The following is a 20,733-nucleotide window of genomic DNA, read 5'->3' as shown; positions in this document are numbered from 1 at the left end:
AACGCAGCTCCCCTTGTCATTTTATGAAGAATGGTTCTAAGTCTTGAGGATAGAACTATCTCCCTCTTCTGAAACTGCTTCTTTTTCTAGTTCAGAGGAGGGAAGAGGATGGAGAAGTCACAAGATACTTGGAAAATGTAATGCCTTAATGACTTCCTAACCCATGTATGTAACTTCTGCATTATACTAACTTATAATGTTAGTATCTTGATAAACTTATGATAAAGTAAATCTTGAAACTGCCTCAATTAACAAACTGGTTCTAACTTATTTCCAATTCTGACAATAGGATAATGGTTATCTTCCATTCAGTACTGGTCCTATTCAGTAACACCAAACGGTCTCTATATACAAATAATGGAGGCATAGCAGCCACTAAGACAAAAGCAGATGCATGTAAACACGTTAGCGCAGTGCTGTCCCATGGTTTCCAGACACACTGGACAGAAGCCAATTCCCTGGGCTTTAGTAAGTCTAGCAGAACAGCTGCAAACCCTGCAATGGAAGGCGCACATACACCATCAGCAGAAAGCATCACAATTCCAAGAAAAATTAAAACCAAGCAAAAACGGAAGAGAAAAGAACCAGTACTCCACAGAAGAGAAATTAAAAAAATAAAAATGTATCAAAAACAACATTAAACCCAAACACACTTTCAAGTTTTCACTGAATTTTTTTATTGTCCAATTTCATTTTCTGTCCCACTTGGGAATCATCTCCCAGTTCTTCCTCTCAGATGCACTGAGAAAGGGCGAACTCGGAGAACGAGGCCAAGAGTTTCCAGATGTTTATATACAAGGAGGCAAAGTAAATGCTACTCTTACCTGTGACGATGCAAATGGCCACTGCAGCTCAGGGAGATTAAGAAGGTGAGGAAAGCAATCTGGTAGACTTTCTGCCAAGAAATCTTAGAAGGCAAAAGAAAGTACTTTTTCCCTTAAATGTTAAGGATCCAGGAGAGAGTCAGCTGGGAGCAAGTTGATTAGCTTTAAATATGATTCTGTATCAGAGGAGGACTGTAGGTGGGATGACCTGACTCCTATGACTACTGAGTTCCTTGGCTGCAGTACTCCATTTGTATTCTACACCAGGATGAAGGTGAGACATTTAGTTCTGTGGCCCAGTGCTATCCAGTGAAAAGTCCAAGAGAGATGAACATTTAGAATTCAAATATTTTTACCTATCACTGACTCCTATTTAGAAACATCAGGCAGGAGGACCCTTACCCTAGCCACCATGTATATGTAAAGAACATATTATGGCAAAGAAAGCCTAAAAACTGGACCCATTTCTCTTCTGGTTTACATTATTTAAAGACCTTTGGGAAAAGTACTGCTGGTGTATCATTCTTAGAAGATTCCACCCTCCCTGTGGAGGCAATGTTTCTAAGGAGGCCTAAGATCATAAAACAATTCAATTAAAGTTAAACTCGGGATGTTACTTGTGTTAACCAACTGATATGGATATCCAGGGAGAGACTAACTAGGCAGGCTGTGGCTCAAGTATATGCAGATACCTATAAGTTAATAAACTTGTTTCTAAGTAAATTGGGGAAGTACTATATGCTCTTAGGAACTGATGCATAGGTAACCCCCAAAGCCCTATTTTTATACTCCCTAGACATGGTCTTTTTTAATTACAAGTTAAAGTTCTTGGAAGTAAAACTACCAAATGCCCAGACTATGACTATAAACTTCTACAGACCTTAGTGGCCATTTGGATAATTCTGCTTTTTGTTTAAGGAAAGGAGCAGGGGGCAGGAGAAGGAGGCATGCAAGGGGGAAAATTGTTTTAAAAAAAAGAAGAAGAAAGAAAAATTGCTGGGTTAATAGTCCCCATTTTCACATAGACAGGTTTTCTTTTCCACTTCACAGAAGCAGGTTCTCTGATTCAGCACTGCCAACTGCAACAGCATCTCCTGTCTCCCTTTCACACCCCTCCCCCAGTTTTCCAAGTGGATACAAAACAGACACTAATTTGCTATTTTTCTATTATAAGTGTACAGATTCCGGGGCCCTCTTCTATTGCCACCAAATTTCTCACCAAAAAAATAGTATCTTTTACTACTAAACTTCATTCTCTCTAGATCAGTCAGTTCTTCATGCTGAAAGTGGCTACAGGACTCTCACTGAGCCATTCAAGATCCCCTCTATTAAATTGAGAATGCCCCTCAGTCATAAATAAGTCCAATGCAGGACTAGAACTCTTCCTGGTGAGAACACTGATTTTGTGGTGGGCTCTGTGTTTCCTACCATTGCAGGTTTCAGAAAGAGAACTGGCCACCCAAACCTAACTTGTACAACAAAGGACTCAAGAGGACTGGGATTGGGACTTAACAGCTTTCTTTTTTGAAGACAAAGAAACAGACAGTGTGAATGGTTTCCAAACTATCTTGGGGTTTATCATCCACCATGTTAAGGAACTTTGTGCAAACATCAGAGTCAAGCTGTCTATGAACAGGGGTCAAATGCAATTCTAACTTTAAAGACAGCATAATAGATTTAAAAACAATACAATTTGCAGCTTCAGACCATTTAGCTCCTGATAGCAAGACTAAGGGAGAGAATCTCAGGCAGCTACTTTTAAGAAAACAGTCTCAGTAAGAACTGTGCTGTTGCATTGGAGGTCTGCTGTCAGAGAAGCACATGCCACTGCTTTAGAAAAGAAAAAGAGCTGGAGTTATGGAATATCCAAGCTTACATGCCACCCAACAAAACACACACCACCACGCTGCACCATAGCAACATTCCCATCAACAGAACAGGATAACACCAAGTCACAGTGAGAGGGAAAAGGCTGAGCAGACACAAACTTAAAACCAGAGGTGAAGGCAGCTAGCTATTCAGAAAACTTCCAACAGATGAACAGGGGAACTAAAAGTAGTTAGAGTGGAGAGAAACAAAAATAGAAAGGCACCAGAAAAGCAATCAGCAAAAGGATAGCAGGAAACCTACTACAAAATTAAAGAGGAGGGAAAGAAACCGTTTCAACACTACCCTCATTCCACTGCCTGGCATTTGTGCTTTAAAATATTTTTGCTTCCCCAGTTCTCCCTCCCCACCTTTTCCCAGCGCAGCTGACTTTGGACAGTCATGGATTTCCTCAAGTTCTTTGTTCCTGAGGAGAAAGACACAGAGAAGGGTTGGGGGATAAGGGAAGTAGAAAGGACGGCAAATTAAAAAAAAAAAAAAAAAATGCCACAAATGTTTCCATACACTACAACCAGAAGGGTCGTGGATTTGAAAAAACAAAGACAAGGGGTGGGGTTAGCGATCATACTGGGATAGAGGGAATGGAAGCAGAAGGGAAGGGTCATTGGGCCACCTCTAAAGACTACAGTACTACTACTGTAGGGTGCTGGACTCACTCTGAAGGACGCTTATGGTGGCCTGGGCTCGAATCCATGTTATGGAAGGGTTTTGCCTCAAGTCATTCCTCTTGGGGTCGTTGCTGGCCCTGCACTCGTAAGTCCCAGAGTCCTCCAAGGTGAGCCGGGTTATTCTCAGCACACTCACGCCGTTTGACCCGTAGGCGGTGTTTACGGTGACACGGCGCTTCCGAGCACCGTCCCACAGCTGTCTGAAAGACTCTGCCCGGTTGACTTCTGCGTACCACCACTGGATCTCTGGCGTGGGGCTCCCGACCACATCACAGTACAGCTCAAAGGCGTCCCCCGTGAGCTTAGTTTCTGACATGGGCGACTTGACAAACCCAGCTAGAGGGAGGGGGAGCAGGAATGCAGTGACAGGCCAACCAGAAAAAAAAAAACAAAAGAATCAACAGGTGTTAATAATTTAAAGGAAAGAAAAGAAAAGAAAAAAAGCAAATGAGTTGCAGAGAACAAAAAAAGGATTCATTTTTAAACTATAAAGAGACAGTAATAGCAATTCATACAAGCTTTTAGAAGAAGAACCACCCTGGGAAGCTTATGAAGCAAAGGCAGGCCAATTACAAGCTGGGGCAGCCCAGGTGCTGGCCAGGCAGAAGCAAGCCCACTGGAAAGCATTTTAGCAATGGGCCCAGCTGGTAGGAATGAGAAAGCCTTGGGTCTTGGAAAGAGCATCCTTCCAAACAGCACAAAACCATTACCTTTCCAAACTCAGGCAAATGATGGAAGATAACAGGAAGTGGCAATGGGTTTTTATGCCAAGTCAGGATCTTTTTTGAATGAGTAAACATTTCATTAGAGATGCAGTATCTTTCCTAAGCCTCAACAAGAAGTATTAACTCATCTACTGGTACCTTCTCTTGTTATTCAGAGTCCAGATTTCAGCTGAAGGGCAGCAAAATTCTCACACACAAGGTACTATCCTTAGTTTAGTCTTTTCCCATCTCCTAATCTTCCCTGGGCCCATAACAAACAAGCAGCCTAGCTGTCTATGCCACCTATCTGAATACAGACTCTCAGGAACAGAAAAATAAGAAACAGTCTGTACTTCACACCAAAGTGAGAACTACTGAGCTCAGCCCAGGAGCTGAACCAACACTAGTAGCAACCCAATCAATGCCAGTGAAAAGAGGGTCAATGCTCTTCATGATCCTATAAATTCTACTAGTAAAACCTCAACAGCCAGTCTTTGAAATAACTGTGGTTCTTGACAGGCTCTCTCTACAAGGGTATTTGGTTGCTAGCAGTCAATACAGAAAGGATGAGAATTGACACTGATGAACTAAACTGTAAGGATGAAGGGTGTGCCTCAACTTGCATTCGAGGCACTGCTGAGAACTAAAGCTTATGCCTACTTATGTCTACCTGCCCATAACTACTTATCTATAAGGCAAGGGAGCAGTGGCAGAAAGAGTTGGGTTTCTGTTTGTTTGATTGTTTTAATCATTATCATCACCCAGGCTTATTTTAAAACCTGGAGTAGAGTCTATAGTGGGAAAGACACCACAGTGCAACCATCCACTCATTCTTTCATTCCCCAAATTTATTCAAATTTCTACCAATTAGGCAATGCCCTAAAGTGTAAGTCCAGAATTTAGAGGAGGACATTTGGAGTAGCTTGGCTCATGAGCTAAGCATGCTTCCTCACCTGCAGTGAACAGATTACCAGGTCAGAATTGCTAATACTAGACTCAAGAACACTCCAGAGGACAGGGAGAACAAAAACTCAAGTTTTTCTATAGTCTAGGTACCAAGGATGTAATTAGTTACCTGAAATTGGAGGTTAGTAAGTAGAAATATTACTGTTTATAGCCACAGCAGTATATGCCTGTGGAAACAAATCCCCTTCTGTAGATCTATAAGGTTGCTGACTGTCGCATTCAAGTACAGATCAAGACCTCTAAATTCATTCGAGCCTATCAACTAGGTTTCAGAGTGAATAGTAGAGAAATACAGTAATTAACAGGCTTATACTAAATGTTATACTTTGAATATAGCTATTTGAAACTTCCCCTTTGGATCTAGAATTTATTTCTTGTAAGAAACTATCTAATACAAGCCCCAACAGGTCAAACAAATGCCAATCTCAGACAAAGAAGTTGTTTAATAAACAGAGAAAAGAGCCCCAAGGGTCCTGTAGAGAGCTGAGCTTGCTGCTAGATCTAAAGGGCCATGTCTCAGTCAGCCTCATAAATTACCAACTGTCACAAAGTCAACGCCTACAAACAGAAGGGGAGAGGTTCAGGAAGCTGGGTTTTACTACTGGTGTCATCAGCAGTGAAAACTACTTATCAGTAAGTTCTTGAAACACTGTGAAGATTATTTTAATCATATTCTTGACCACTTAATAGAAATCACATCTTACTCTGACACTGTCCATGAAGGTAGGGTTCTTATATACCTCAGATGCTATAATTATGTACTTGACAATATCCTAGAAACCATTAGTGGACTTGCATATTTTCTACTTTCTTCTGAACAGCACAAAGCTATTAAACTAAAACCTGTTTACCAATCTGTTGACCAAGCTAATATAAAAAGGATGATCCAAATCAACACAATCCATGAAACTCCAGTACAATCCCAAATCTCAATATTACACAATTCAAAAGTATTGAGAAAAGGATGTAAACATGATTCCCATTGCACAAAACAAAGCAAATTACTCAGGCTGGTCCTGCTACCCCAGGCAAGACTTCCTACCAAGAAGGAAAAAAATGATGATCTAATTCAGTTGAAATGCCTACCCGTAGGTCAGGCTTAGACCAGGCTTGGTAGCACGTCCTTGATCTCAACACTCAGAAGGCAGAGGCAGGCAGATCTTTCTGTTCAAGGCCAACCTGGTCTACAGAACGAGTTCCAGCACAGCCAGGGCTACACAGAGAAATCCCATCTCAGAATAAAAAAAATTAAAAAAAAAAAAAAATTAAAAAAAAAAAAAAAGCCGACATGTATCAGTCAAATCAAGCCCAAGTCAAATTTATTTTTTGAACTGGTAAATCACAAGATGCAAATTTTTAAAAACAAAATAGAAAGCGCTGGAGATATGTTCGGTGGTTAAGAGCACTTATTGCTCTTGCAGAGGACCTGGGTTTGGTTCCTAGAACCAAATGGGTCTAGCTCCAGAGACTCCAGGGAATCAGACTCCCTCTTCTGGCCTTATCAGGAACTGCACATTCATACTGTATGTCCACTGGTGTTTTGCCTGCATGTATGTCTGTATGAGGATGTTAATAATCCTGGTACTGGAGTTACAGACAGGTGTGAGCTACCGTGTGGGTGCTGGGAATTGAACCCAGTCATCTGGAAGAACAGCCAGTGTTCTCAACTGCTGAGCCATCTCTCCAGCCTGCCTTCCTCCCCGCTTCTCCTCCCTACCCTGTACATACCTCTTTTTTAATGCCCCACTGCCCCACTGCATCCACTTTGAGCTGCCTATGGATGTGAGACCATCTACTGGAGTGTGATCCAGCTAACAAGGGACCATACTCTTAAAAACAAATAAACAAAAAACCAAGGAGTTTTCTATTCTCCAGAAGCCATTAACTTTCAATAACTCCTTGGTCAGGGATGGAGGCTCATGAGGTCCTCCCTGATATAAGGAAACATTTTCTAAGTATGTGTCAGATTTCAGGCACTCTGTCTACATTATCCCAATACTACCTTTTGTTTGTTTGTTTTTTGGAGACAGGGTTTCTCTGTATAGCCCTAGCTGTCCTGGTACTCACTCTGTAGGCCAGGCTGGCCTCAAACTAAGAGATCTGCCTGCCTCTGACTCCTGAGTGCTGGTATTAAAGTCATGCACCACCACACCAGCTCTCCTACTTTATAAGAGAGTTATTGAAACCCTTAAAGACAGAACTATGGTTCAAAAATGTTAAGTGTTACAAGCTGGGGATGTAGCTCAGTGTTAAGAGTGCTTGCCTAATATACACAAGCCCTTGCTTGGGTCTGAATCTCTTGCACTGCAAGAGCAGGGAAAGGATATTTTGCCCATCATCATGAGAGTCTAGCACAGAACCCAGATATGTCCAAAGCCAAAGCATGATCTCTTAACACTGTCTACAACTGCAGTCTATGTGTCTTACAAGGCTAGACAAGCGTCTGTAAACATTAAAAGTAAATTAACAATATACTTTATCATTTAATTTGGTAATTAATTGGTTAATTCTTGGACACAAACCACTATATACCCTCCACTTAACCAAGATCACTTTAGTGGCTAAGCTTGAGTTTACCTGGACTAAAGTGTCTTTAATTCTTACACTGAGGCTCTTTCCCACAAACTATACTATCTCTACAGAAACTATGAGATTCCTTGATAGCTGAACACTTATCAAAAAAAGCCATGTAAATATTTCCCCTCCAAAGAGGGGAAAAGAAAGAACTCCTCCTCTATACAGCACCAGGAAATAAATCACAATTAGCAAGGAAGGTTATCAGCAATCATCCACCTCATTATCTACCCAAAATTAGCTCCAATTCAGAAGAACCAGCTTTCAGAAGGAGCTCAGACCCTGACTCACCGCCCTGCCTTTCATCACGAAGGGCTTTCAAACAAACTGTGCCCTCAACATGAAAGCACACAACTGCCTGAAATCAGGGACCCCAGAACAGTGATACAGGTCTTCTAGGGAGGGAGGGAGGAAGGGAGGGAGGGAAGGAAAAGAAGCTGGGGTTAGAAGGGTGACAATGGAGGCAGCAAAACCCGGAAAAGTGTAATGAAAAACTGCACAGCTGAGGTTGGGGGATGGGAAGTGGAGATGACAGCTGGGGCTAGCAGCAGGGAAAAAGAGGAGTTCTCGGTTCAGGAAAACCTGGGTGTGTAGATATGAACAGAGTGCAAAGAGAGAGGGACACAGAAGAGCCAAGTTGAACCCAATCTCAAGAAAACTATCTCCACATACACCTTAAAAAAGAGAAAGGAATTTTTACCATCAAATTCTTACTTGCCTTTAAGGCAACCACAGTAACAGGTAACTTCTCTCCCTCAACTGACTGCTACCAAGGTCAGGCCTTTAAATCTTGCCTACACTTGCCATGAAAGAAAGACAGGAAAAAAGGAAGAAAGAGACAGGAAGGAAGGAAGGAAGGAAGGAAGGAAGGAAGGAAGGAAGGAAGGGGAAGAAGGAAGGAAGGGGAAGGGGAGGAAGGGGAAGAAGAGGAAGGGGAAGTAGGGGAAGAAGGGGAGGGGGAGGGAGGCAGGGAGAGGAGAAGGGAAGGGAGGGGAAGGGAGGGGAGGAGAGGAGAGGCAAAGCTGTTCCCTTCAAGGCCCTCTATCACAGATTCCTGTGGATGACTCACACTGTCTCTCCTTCATATCTCTAAATAAAAAGAAATGATGGCAAAAGATTCAAGAAATTGTGTCTGTTCTTTCTCTCTCACATATATACAAATTCAAATCACCTACCTCAAAATACTGAGCAAGGCCTATTGATAGCTCAGTGTGGTTACAGGGAATGAGTATCTGCATGAAATTGCTGTAAAAATGTCATAGAGTTGAGCCTACATAGCTTGCCTATCTTTACTGTTAATTAAGCAGACCATGTATCACCATCATTTAACACTAAACTGGTCAAAAGTCCACAGGCACTCATTCCATGTATACCCTCAAAGTAGTAGAAATTGGGCAATCTCATTCTCTGCAGCAGAAGATATTGGGAAGGGGGAAGCGCTGGTAAACTCTTGGATTATCCTGATCACTAGCACTAGGTAGAGATGGCAGCCATCACAAAACATTTTCCAAATTCAAGCCTGAGCCTTACAATAAAGCAAACATGTCAAAGTGTGGGTATGAGAAACATTATACACCAAAGCCACCTTTGATTATGAAATTATACCACCCAAAATAGCAATAGGATTTTGGTTAGCCTAAATTTACTAGCTTTTCTGCTTTGGAAAAACAGGGAAATCTGCTTTGGAAAAACAGGGAAATCTAGCTGATGCCAAAAAATAAAAAGTCTGCATAGTTTAGTGATTAAATTTAACAAACAGTAAAATCAGAATGCCTGGGTTCACATAAGGTCCTGTTACTAACTGTCTAACCTTAGGCAAGTGGCCTAACCTCTCTGAGCTTCATCTGCTTAATCTGTAAAAAGGAGCTAATAATAGCAATTTCCTTAGAGGGTTATTGTGAGGATTAAATAAAACAACAACACAGCTTACAACAGCACATGGCACATACTAAGCACTCAATAATGTTACCTATTATTGTGTGTCTCCAAAGAAAGAAATGCTGAACAGATCATATACAGCAACCTTTAGCATTGATTTACAACAGTCTGGGAAACAGAACTTTACACATACAACAAATTTAACTTAGAATCCAACTTTCAAAAAAGTGAACTGTAACTTTTCAAATAGAATGAAGACCACTGTGGCAATGTTAACAGGACAATGTAAAGTAAGGGAATTCTTCAATCCTTCCTATTCTTAGAGCAAACTAGACTGGATAGAGTGGTAACAACAGATACACATGTGTTGACACAAGTAACTGGCAGTTGCTAAAAGTTGTAAGCCACTGAAGCTGAGAGATTATGAATCCAGTAAGATTAGAGTTGGGGCTGGAGAGATGGCTCAGCGGTTGGCAGCACCAACGGCCTTCTAGAGGACCCAGGTTTAATTCCCAGCACCCACGTGGCAGCTCACAACTGTCTAACTCCAGTTCTAGGGCATCTAATACTCTCACACCAATGTACATAAATAAAATATTTTAAAAAACTATTTAAGAACAGAGTTAGTACAACATTCTAATACAGTCCAAACTACAAATAAACCCTGTCTCAAAAACACAGAAAACAACAAACAAAAAAAGAGACAGTATATATTCTCCTTATGAAAGTAGATATTCTCCTTAAAGAAAGAGCAGGCCTATTTTTAGAAACAGATCCCCACCCCCACTCTCTGTGAGTGTGTGTGTGTGTGGGGGGGGGGTGTTGGTGTGTGTGTCCCTCTCTCCCTCTCTCTTTCTCCAGTGCGCACATGCAGGAGCATGCATGTGCTGAAGGCCATGTGCCATGTGTAGGTCAGAGGACAGGTTGTATTAGTTCTGTCCTATGATGCAGGTCCCAGGTATCAAACTCAGGAAATCAGACCTGGAAGCAAGTATCTTTACCTACTGAGCCATCTCACCAACTCAGAACAAGGCCTATTAATTACAAGTTTGGCTTAACAACTGAGATACATGAAGACACTGAATATTGGTTAGGCCAAATTGTAAATTCACAAAAACTTGAGATAAAATCAGATTTGATTTATTCGGATCAAATTAGTTTAACTTCAGCATGAAAACTGTGACACTTTAAGTTAGTGTCTCCACAACTTAAATCCTCTTCACTTGCAACAGTTTCTTCAAAAGGAATGATGCTATGAAGATCATGTAACATGTGTGGAACAGTTCTGTGAAACTCTAAAGACATTCCACATCTTAAATAACTCCAGGAAAGACCCAAAGGGGAAAAAAAGCACTAGAGAAAGTGATCTTCAACAAGCATTTTGATTTCAGTTTTGCTATCAATTCCCACTGACAGAGCAAACAATAATCTTCTGAGCTCTGTGGGCTTAAAGAAGTCATTGACAAACCAGGCATGGTGCAGGCCTTTTATTCAGCACTGAGACAAAGGCAAGCAGATCTAGAAGTCTGAGGCCAGCCTAGTTCACATAATGAGTTCCAGGCCAACCAGGGTAAGACAGTAAGACCCTTTGTCCAAAAAAAAAAAAAAAAAAAAAAAGTCACTAACAAAAATTAGAAGTATGACTAAAAGGCCACAGGTTTCTCTCATCTCAGAAAAATATAAGCACAGGACTTCTGTAGTGTTGCAGACCCAAGGCTTAATAATACCCTGAGTCTACATTGTACAACTGTTAGGTAAATGGACATCTAAGAGTCTCTCTATGAAGCCAACAGCTCACCTTATAGGGAAATGGATGGGAGTCTTCCATTTCTTCAATCTCAAATTTCTCATCTGGAAAATGGGAACAATAATTCCTATCTTAACCGATGGTAAAATGAAGTTCACATGAACCATGTATATAAAATACCTGCAACCTGGGAAGCTACAAATATATTATAAAATGGCATATTATACAAACATTCTACTCTATAATTTAAATAACAGTCCAAACCAGTCCTAGGTGTTCTATGGAGGTAATTTTTAAAAAGAAGTTGAAAGAATACAGTCTTGACTCAGGAGACTCACTCACTGAGAATGGGGGAAACTTATCTACACTACCTGATTGTGTTGTGTGGAGGATCCTCACTATGTATCCCCTGGCTGGCCTGGAGCTTGCATTATAGACCAGGTTGGACTCAACCTCACTCAGAGGTCCATCTGCTTACTGAATGCTGAAATAAAGGCATGCACCAACATGTCCAGCTCTGAATGTTTTTAACATTTACTCATTGTGTATTTGAGAGTGTGAACACCATGGCACATATATATGCCAAAGGACAACTTTCAGTAGTCAGTTCTCTCTCTGGGGATCAAACTTAGGAGGTCAGGCTTGTGTGGCAAGTGTACTTCCTGGCCATCCCAGTGACCTATCTCAATTTTTATTTTTCAGTTTTCCAAAAGAGCACTGAAAACCACCAGTACAAAGAATTCCAACATGTTTCAAACTGAAACTGACCAACCTTAAATGAAGTAAGATTGTGAATAAAAATAAAAACTTATAATCAATTCTGGCTTGTGGGGCTGGAGAGACAGCTCAGTGGCTAAGTGCACTGAGAGAGACTTAGCACTGAAGAGCTTAACACTTCCAGAGAGCTGTTTCAGTTTTCCAGTGCCCATATGGACGGTTACAACTGTCTGTAACTCCAGTTCCAAAAATCCAATGCCCTCTTCTGGCCTCCAAGGACACTAAGCACACATGTGGTACAGACAACTACGAAGGCAAAACACCAATATTCATAAAATGTCTTAAATTATAGACCTTGACACCAAATCTAAGGAACAGACTGAAAAGGTTTGGGTTTCTTTTTTTTCTTTTTTTCCTAAGACAGGGCCTCTCTATGTAGTTCTGGCTGTCCTGAACTCACTATGTAGACCAGGCTAGCCTTGAATTCATGGAAATCAGCCTGCCCTGGAATCCCAAGTACAGGGACTAAAGGAGTGCTTTACACCTAGCTGAACTGGAAGATTTTAATAACAAAGAAAAGAATCAGAAGCTTGGAGTGACCTCTTACTTTTTTTTTTTTTTTTTTAAGATTTATTCATTTATTATGTGTATAGTATTCTATCTGCACATATTCCTGCAGGACAGAAGAGGGCACCAAATCTCATTACAGATGGTTGTGAGCCACCATGTGGTTGCTGGGAATTGAACTCAGGACCTTTGGAAGAGCAAGCAGTGCTCTTAACCTCTGAGCCATCTCTCCAGCCCTGCAGTTCCAATGGCTACCTCAATCAATATCCAACAGCCTTGGTGTGGACTCTAAGAGACTGAATGTTCTCCTTAATAAATTACCAAAACAGCAAAGACACTTAGTCTAGGCTTTTACAATGTTCAAGTAAACAGTTTCATACTGTTTCATACTTGAGACAAAGAAACATTTCTTCTTTAACCCAGAAAGCAAAGACAGTGAGATCAAAGGAAAGGGGAGGTCCTATTTGACTTTGATCTTGGCCTTTTAAAACTAGTAACATGTCCAGGTGGGAAAATGAAGCAGCCACAAGCAGTTGTCAGCAAGTTTTCCTTGGAAACTTTAAGTAATCCACTTTCTTGGAAGATTTTGTTTTCTTTTTTGTAGCCCAGGCTGGCCTTGACCTCACTATCCTATTGCCTCATCCTCCTGAGGGGTAGGATTATAGGTGTGGGCCACCTGGCAGAAAAATGATTCATTTTTTAATTCCACAAATAACTCTCAAGCAGCTGGTACACTTGAGCCCAGCAGAGCTTATTTGTGATCTGTTTATAAACCAAAGAATGTTCATAATGAAAGGTTTGGCTCAAAAAGTCAACCCTCACATATTTATGCAAAAGTTTGGTTTTTTTTTTATATCCAAAGACCTACAAATATAACTATGAACCAAAATGATGCTCTTTGAGAACAGAAGCAATTTTTAAAAAATTGTAGATAAAGAGCATTTTAGAAATAAATTTCAGCTAGCCCTGTGGCTAGGTTTTATTAAAAGCAAAATGTGAATATGCTATAAAAGTTGAATATACCAATTTGACAATTTTTTGCATGACTAACATTAAGTCATGCTCTGATTCTTCTAGGATCATCAATGTATGTCCTTGTAAGATTCACTTTTAGCAAAGAATTCTGCTAAGTCAGTTTAACAAAAAAATTTATCTATCTTCAGTATCTGCCAACCCTCAGTACATGATCAGGCATCCTCTACCAGGCCTCAGGTGAGGTCTGATTACTCTGGTCTGTCTCCAGGAGAATTCTGTTAGAAACCTGGCAAGTTGGCACGACTTTAATCAGCACTTGCAGACAGAGACAGGTGGATCTCTTTGAGTTTAAGGCCAGCCTGCTGCATATAATGTGTTGTAGGATGGCCAGGGCTACATAGTGAGAACTTGTCTCCAAAAAAAAAAAAAAAAAAAAAAAGGAATCCTGTTAGGTTGGTTTCTTCAGAATCGTCCACTGACCCCCCCATCATTCTCCGTAGCTATAAATTCCAGCTTGCTGTGCTGTATTCAGGGAACCTAACCCTCCACTGAAGCAGTCCCTATATTTACTGTCTAAACAAAGTCTTCTTTATCAGGCTTTAACAAACAGCACCAAATAATTTGTCCATAAGTTAAATAAAAAATTATCAGAAACTATGAGAAATTAAAAACAAAAGCTCATCTCCACTACTTTTACTGTAAAGTATAACTTTCTACAGTGCTAACCTCTGATAACAACAAGTTCACCGTCCCTGACAACTACTTACAGTTCAGTATTAAATGTTAAAGATAACAGTTTATGATGGGCCTGATGGTTCACAATAATTCTAGAATTCTGATGACTGAAGTAGGACTGTTCGCTAGCTGGGGATACAGAAACCATGTCTCAAAACAAACAAAACAAAAAAATCCAATAAACATCACACAATTCATCTCATTTTTCCATCATGACACATCCCATGAGCATAACATCAGTTATTCAAGTTGATCATATTATAATCTAGTAAATATTTTAGTTCAAAGAGGTAGTAAATGCCCTTGTTTGTGTTTTGGGAGGGTGGTCTGTTTGTTTGTTTGCTTGTTTGTTTTTTGAGGTTCTCTGTGTAGCCTTGGCTGTCCTGGAACTTACTCTGTAGACCAGGATGGCCATGAACTCACAGAGATCCACTTTCCTCTCTCTGCCTCCCTGGAATGCTGGGATTAAAGGCCTTTGCCACTACCGACTGGCTTTCTCTGTTTTTAAAACATTCAGCAGTCAACTACGTTGCACAGTGGAGAATTTCTTATTCACATTTTAGGCTGTTAAGTGATATTAGCTCTCTTTTCAGCTATTAAATTATCTCCAAAGCAGGAATTTTATTATTACATATCAAGGGCAAAATTTTCCTTAGATGATAAGACCAGAGGACAGTGATTCTTGGACTTTTTCATGTATCAAAATCATTTAGAGAGCTTACTAAATAAAAGAGACTGCTGACTCCAACTCGAGTTTCTGACTTTGTCAATCTGAAGTGAGGCTTGAGCATGTGTCCAAATTCTGATGCTAATACATCTGGTCCAGGGACCACACTTTGACATCTAATGTCTAAGATACTATGAAACTGCTACAAATCCAAGTTGTTCAAATAGAAGGAAAGTAAAAGAATTAAGAGCCACACAGTTATTTTTAAAACTATATAAAGATTCTTCCAGCAGGTGAATTTATGTTCCAAGGCCAAAAGTAACAACAACAAAAAATACTACACTCCAAAGCCATGACTTTTGCTTTGTATTTGTCCGGGTTTTGTTTGTTTATTTTTGATAGAGCCTGATGTACCTCAGATGGTCCTCAAACTCCCTACGTAGCCAACATTGGCCTTGAATTCTTGATCTTCCTCCTTCAGCCTCCTGAGTGTTAGGATTAAAAACAAGTGCTGCCATCCCTGGTTTGTCTGTCTTTTCAATTTATTAAGTCTATACACTGGGAACATACCTGTAATATAATTGTTTGCTGAGGACCTATTTTCCAAGTACTGTGTATAAGAACAGATAAACTTTGTTCTTTAAAACCTGAGACAGAGCATCCTGTTAGATTCAGAAAAAAACTTTTGACAAAAACAGCATTTTTTCTGGTTAAGAGTCCTGAAAAGGCTGGGTGTCAGGGTGCATACCTTTAATTCCAGTATTGGGGAGGCATAGGGAGGCATATTTCTGTGAATTTGGGGCCAGCCTGGTCTACACTGTAATTCCAAGACAGCCAGAGTTACACAGTGAGACCCTGGGGGTGGGCACTTGGGGGGGGGGGGGCTTCAGAATAGAAGAAACATATCTCAACCAAACAAAGGCTATATACTACAAGCCTATAATGTTTCATTAAATGGGGGGGGGGACCTCAAAAGTATTCCACTAAAAGCAAGAACAAGATGTCCACTTTCTCCACTCTTATTCAATATAGAATGGAAGTCTAAGCTAAGCAGTGAGACAAGAGAAGTAAATTAACAGGGATGCAGACAGGAAAGGGAGAAGTCAGAGCATCTCTATTTGCAGAAGGTATTGCAGATTCCATACATACGAGATCCTAAAGACTCAACTCTTAACACTGTTAATACTCTCCACAACATAGCAGGACACAAAATTAACACACAAAAATCAATAGCTTAATATTTACCAGTGACAAACTGGAAAAGAAATCAGGGAAGCAATCCCATTCACAATAGCCTCAAAAACAAAATGACAACTGTAGAATAAACCTAAGCAGAAATATGAACTACTCTGTAATGAAAACTTTAAAACAATGAAAAAAGAAATTGAAGAAAACACCAGAAGATAAAGACCTCTCATGTTCACAAATTGTGAAAATACTGTGAAATCTTACCAAAAGTAATATACAGATTCAATGCAATCCTATTCAAATTTCTAGTGACATTCACCACAATAGGGGGGGAAAATCTGTCTTTTAAAATTCATATGAAAATACAGCCCAGGATAGCTAAAGCAATCCTCAACAAAAAGAATGCTGTTGGAGGATTCACTATACCTGATTTCAAGTTTTACTACATAGACACATCATGGTACTGGAACAAACACATGGAATAGAATAAAGAACCTAGACAATAAGTAGGCAGTGGCAGTGCATGCCTTTGATCACAGCACTTGGGAAGCAGAGACAGGTGGATCTCTGTGAGTTTCAGGATAGCCAGAGCTACACAGATAAACCTTGTCTCAAGAAAACAAACAACAAACAAACAAACAAAAGAACCTAGATATAAGGCCACACAGCTACAGCCACCTAGTTTTTGGCAAAGATGCCAGGGAAACTGAGTATCTACATATAGATGAATGAAATTAAATCCTTAACTCTCATCTTGCACAAAGTCAATTCCAAAGGAATCAAGGACCTCAGAAAGTCTAACAATGCTAGAGGAGGAAAGTAGGGAGTGCACTTCAAAATACACAAAGACTCTGGGAATAGGAAATAAGGTCAGTAATCAACAATTAGAATACCATGAAATTTAAATGCTTTTGTACCACAAAGGCAAATACCAATCAAGTGAAGCTACAGCCTATAGAATGATAGAAAAATCTTCACCAGATATATATCAGAGGATTAAACAGAGTTCTCAAAAGAAATAAAAACGACTAATAAACACTTTAAAAAGTGTTCATTATTACAGACTATGCCAATATTCTTAGTTACCCAAGAATCTGACAGCAAGATCTTACTGCTGAAGATACTTGTGACAGAGAACAGGGAGAAATTAAGTTGGCACTCACCTAGGAACTTCATCCCTATTGACTAGCTTTCACAGTGCTGAAAGGTGCTATGAAAATTCCTATTGAAGCTCATTACTTTGAAAGCTAGTTAAATATATATATATATATAACTCGCCCCCCCCTCTCTCTGTGTGTGTGTGTGTGTGTGTGTGTGTGTGTGTGTGTGTGTGTGTGTGTTTATAAGGAGTCTGGACACCAGTACCTTGCATGGGTAGACACGGGTAGCAAATGAAAATTTCAGTGCCAGGTGTGGGAGACTGCCCTACAACATATTGATCAGAGAGGATCCAGAGGTCTCTAAAACAACACAGACTATTATCATTGGTCTTGGTCGTCTACCATAATGAGATAGGGTAAAAACCCTATTGCTAAGGACACAACACACTTTGGTTACAGGTCATAGAGAAATCTGGCTGGAACTCACTTGAAAACTAGCTTCCTGCTAACTAGCTTTCATAGTACTAGAAACGGGCTGAAAAGCCGTCAGTGGTGAACCTCACATGCTACAATACTAACATGCCAGATAAGACACACCCAGATAAGACACACCCACGGTGGCATGAAGGTTATAGGAGAAAACAACTGACTCCTGACTGAATGTGAAACCTGCGCCACAAGAGGGAATTCATACCTGATACTATAAACCTGGTCAAAGTCCCATGGCTGGAGAGATCAAAGGCCCTGGGCAGGGGTACCTACTACTGTTGTTTTACTAAATGGACATATTGCCATACAGCCTTTCAAGTATTTGTTTACACCCACAGATCAGTGCTACTCTCTAAACTGGCCAGAGAAGCTTCTTTCTGCAGTGGACAGCAGCAACACCAAGATTCACAACTGGTCAAAGGACTGAGAATAATGCTGAGTGCTCAGCTCTAAATGGGACATCTTTATCATGACCCCAAAGAGAACACTGCAGAAGAGAGGATGGAAAGACTGTCTTGAGTTGGGAGGACAGGGAGAGATGCTACGAAATGCTGCCTTTTGGACATGATATGGTTGTTACTCATGAACTCTGTACTGTAGCTATGGTTACCTGCACAAGATCAAGCCAACAACATCAGTCAACATTCCAGCTGGCAGAATCAATTGGTCTCAGAGGATTAAGTGGTGGTCACATGGGCAATACAGGGAGAGTAGAAGAGAGGAGTCAGGAGTAGATACAACTGAAATGCATTGTACACATCTATAACATTGTGAAAGAATTTTTTTTAAGTCTAAAAACATTCCACAATACACAGTATTTATCAAAATACAATACAAATGATAATGGCCACTTTAGAACAAGTATATATAATAAAAAATGAGATTTTAATTTTAAATGAGATAAAATCACTGCAGAAGATAAAGGATGACGAAGAGAGAGAATAGCATAAACAGTGTTCAAAAAAGTCGGGGATGTCCAGTTCTAAAGGAAGGTGGCAAAGGGTTATCACATTTTTAGTGCTATTACATGCCAAGTACCTGTTAGCTGTTAATGTTACTCAGAAAAATAAGAATGAAAAGCATCCTGTAGACTATGAAGAACAGCCTGAAATCCCTTCCCATAAACAAAGATTCTGATCTGAAAAGTGACAACACAGAGTATGTCAAAAATGAAGAACAATATCAGAAGTTTGAATCTCCTTCAATAATCCAAATGAAAAAATGAGTCTCAAAAATAAGAGTAGCTTTGGAGGTGTCAAGAAGGTAAACAATGTGAGAAATGTTAACAAGACAGAATCAAATGAACCTGATGACCACAGAATAGAACATTATAGCATAATGGAGTAAAGGAAGGGAGGCTGAGGTTTATGTGGAGGCATATATACAAGACAAGTTATCCTGGTGACATGTCCAGAAGTAGCAAGGACCTAACGTGCAGAAGCAGTTGGTGGTATGTACAAGGGAACTAGCAGATGGTCAGCTTCAGCGGCAGTTGAAGCCATGGGCAAAGGTTACAGTTAGGGAGGATGGAAAAGGAATACAGAATGGAACTTTTTACATGTCCATTCTTTCCAAAACAAAGATTCACCACTAAATACAAAATACATTCACTAGGATAAAATACATCAAAATGGGAATTACCTTTCTAGACAACACTTTCAATAACATGTTACATTTTTTTTCTGCTGCTTTTCATGTACTTGATTGACGCCTGTGACTAAATATAAGGCATATTATCTAAACTGGAAACAACACTAAACTTCACCTGAGTAGAAAACATGAGATTATTAGCTTTTATAAAGACTCCTTAAGCTCTCAGAAAAAAAAATTTTTCTTCTCTGGAAATGTTTTATCTTTTAAAGATAGAGCTGGCTTGGAACTTGCTATGTAGACCAGGCTGGCCTTGCAGTCACAGACCTCCTCCTAAAATGCTGAGATTAAAGACATAGGCTACCACGCCTGGAAAATTTCTCAACTTGTAAGAAAGAAAATATATAGAATCTCAGCCTAAAGCCCAAGGCTAAACAAGTTCCTTCCTCACTGTAAAGAGTACTGAAAAATGAAATAATATTCCAGAATTCCTAGGGGCAAATATCTAAAGAAACAGTAACTTCTATCTTAATTACTAATTTTTTTAAAAGTTCATCACATATTATAATATTTATGGTTTTTTCCCTACCTTCTTAGCCTCATCCATACCTCTGCAAAGATTAACTAAATATGATTTTGAAAAATACTGGAGATGCTGGACATGGTGGTACATACCTGGAATCCCAGCACTCAAGATAGAGGCAGGACCTCAAGTTCAAAACCAGCCTAGATGACACAAACCCTTTCTCAAAAGTAAAGAAAGTTGATGAGATGACTTAGTTATTAAGGCAAGGTAACTGAATGTTACAAAATCATGAGGGCCCAAATTCAATATCTGGTACCCATGTTTGTAAAAAAAGAAAAAAAGCAAAACAAAACCAAGTGCTGGTATATGCTTGAAATCCTAGCACTGTGAAGACAGAGACAAGTCAATTTCTGGGGCTTGCCAGCCAGCCAGACCTAGCCTACTTGGCAACTCCCAAACTAGTAGAAGACCTTGCCTTTTTAAAATAAAATAAAATAAAAATAACTAAATATTTTTAGTGGCTGCTAAATGATACCTCAAGATGTCCTCTGGCCTCCATGTGCATATAAACACATGCACCTGCATACATGTCCACCCCAAATGTAACATGCATGTACATGTGTTCCCCACTCCCTGTCTCAGACAAAAGACAAATAAAAACAAAAGGATGTGACAGACTTTTGACCAGGAAACTCTCCATTTCAAAAATGACACGGAATGGAGTTTCCTTTCCCCTCCTAGGTTCCCCTGGTCTCTCAATTTTAAAAACTAAGGCTACTCAAAAAAAGAGAGAAAGAGTCAGGTGGTGGTGGCACACACCTTTAATCCCAGCACTCAGGAGGCAGAGGCAGGCGGATCTCTGTGAGTTCGAGGCCAGCCTGGTCTACAGAGCGAGATCCAGGACAGACACCAAAACTACACAGAGAAACCC

At 40.1% G+C, this 20,733-nt stretch overlaps 1 protein-coding gene across 4 annotated transcripts in view; it reads right to left on the bottom strand.

Annotated features, from left to right (window-relative positions):
• Nptn (neuroplastin) overlaps positions 1-20,733 on the bottom strand; it is a 74,908-nt gene that overhangs the window by 30,868 nt on the left and 23,307 nt on the right. For 2 of the 4 annotated variants that reach the window (XM_036193116.1, XM_036193117.1), the window contains exon 2: positions 3,368-3,715. The exons of the other annotated variants lie outside the window; for them this stretch is intronic. In XM_036193116.1, the coding sequence (XP_036049009.1) occupies positions 3,368-3,715 (348 nt within the window). The remainder of the gene's footprint in view (positions 1-3,367; positions 3,716-20,733) is intronic. 4 annotated transcript variants of the gene reach the window in all.

Source organism: Onychomys torridus, chromosome 7, assembly GCF_903995425.1.
Source record: "Onychomys torridus chromosome 7, mOncTor1.1, whole genome shotgun sequence".
NCBI lineage: Eukaryota > Metazoa > Chordata > Mammalia > Rodentia > Cricetidae > Onychomys > Onychomys torridus.
The sequence above is the reverse complement of the archived record's forward strand: the minus strand, read 5'-3'. Positions and strand labels throughout refer to the sequence as shown.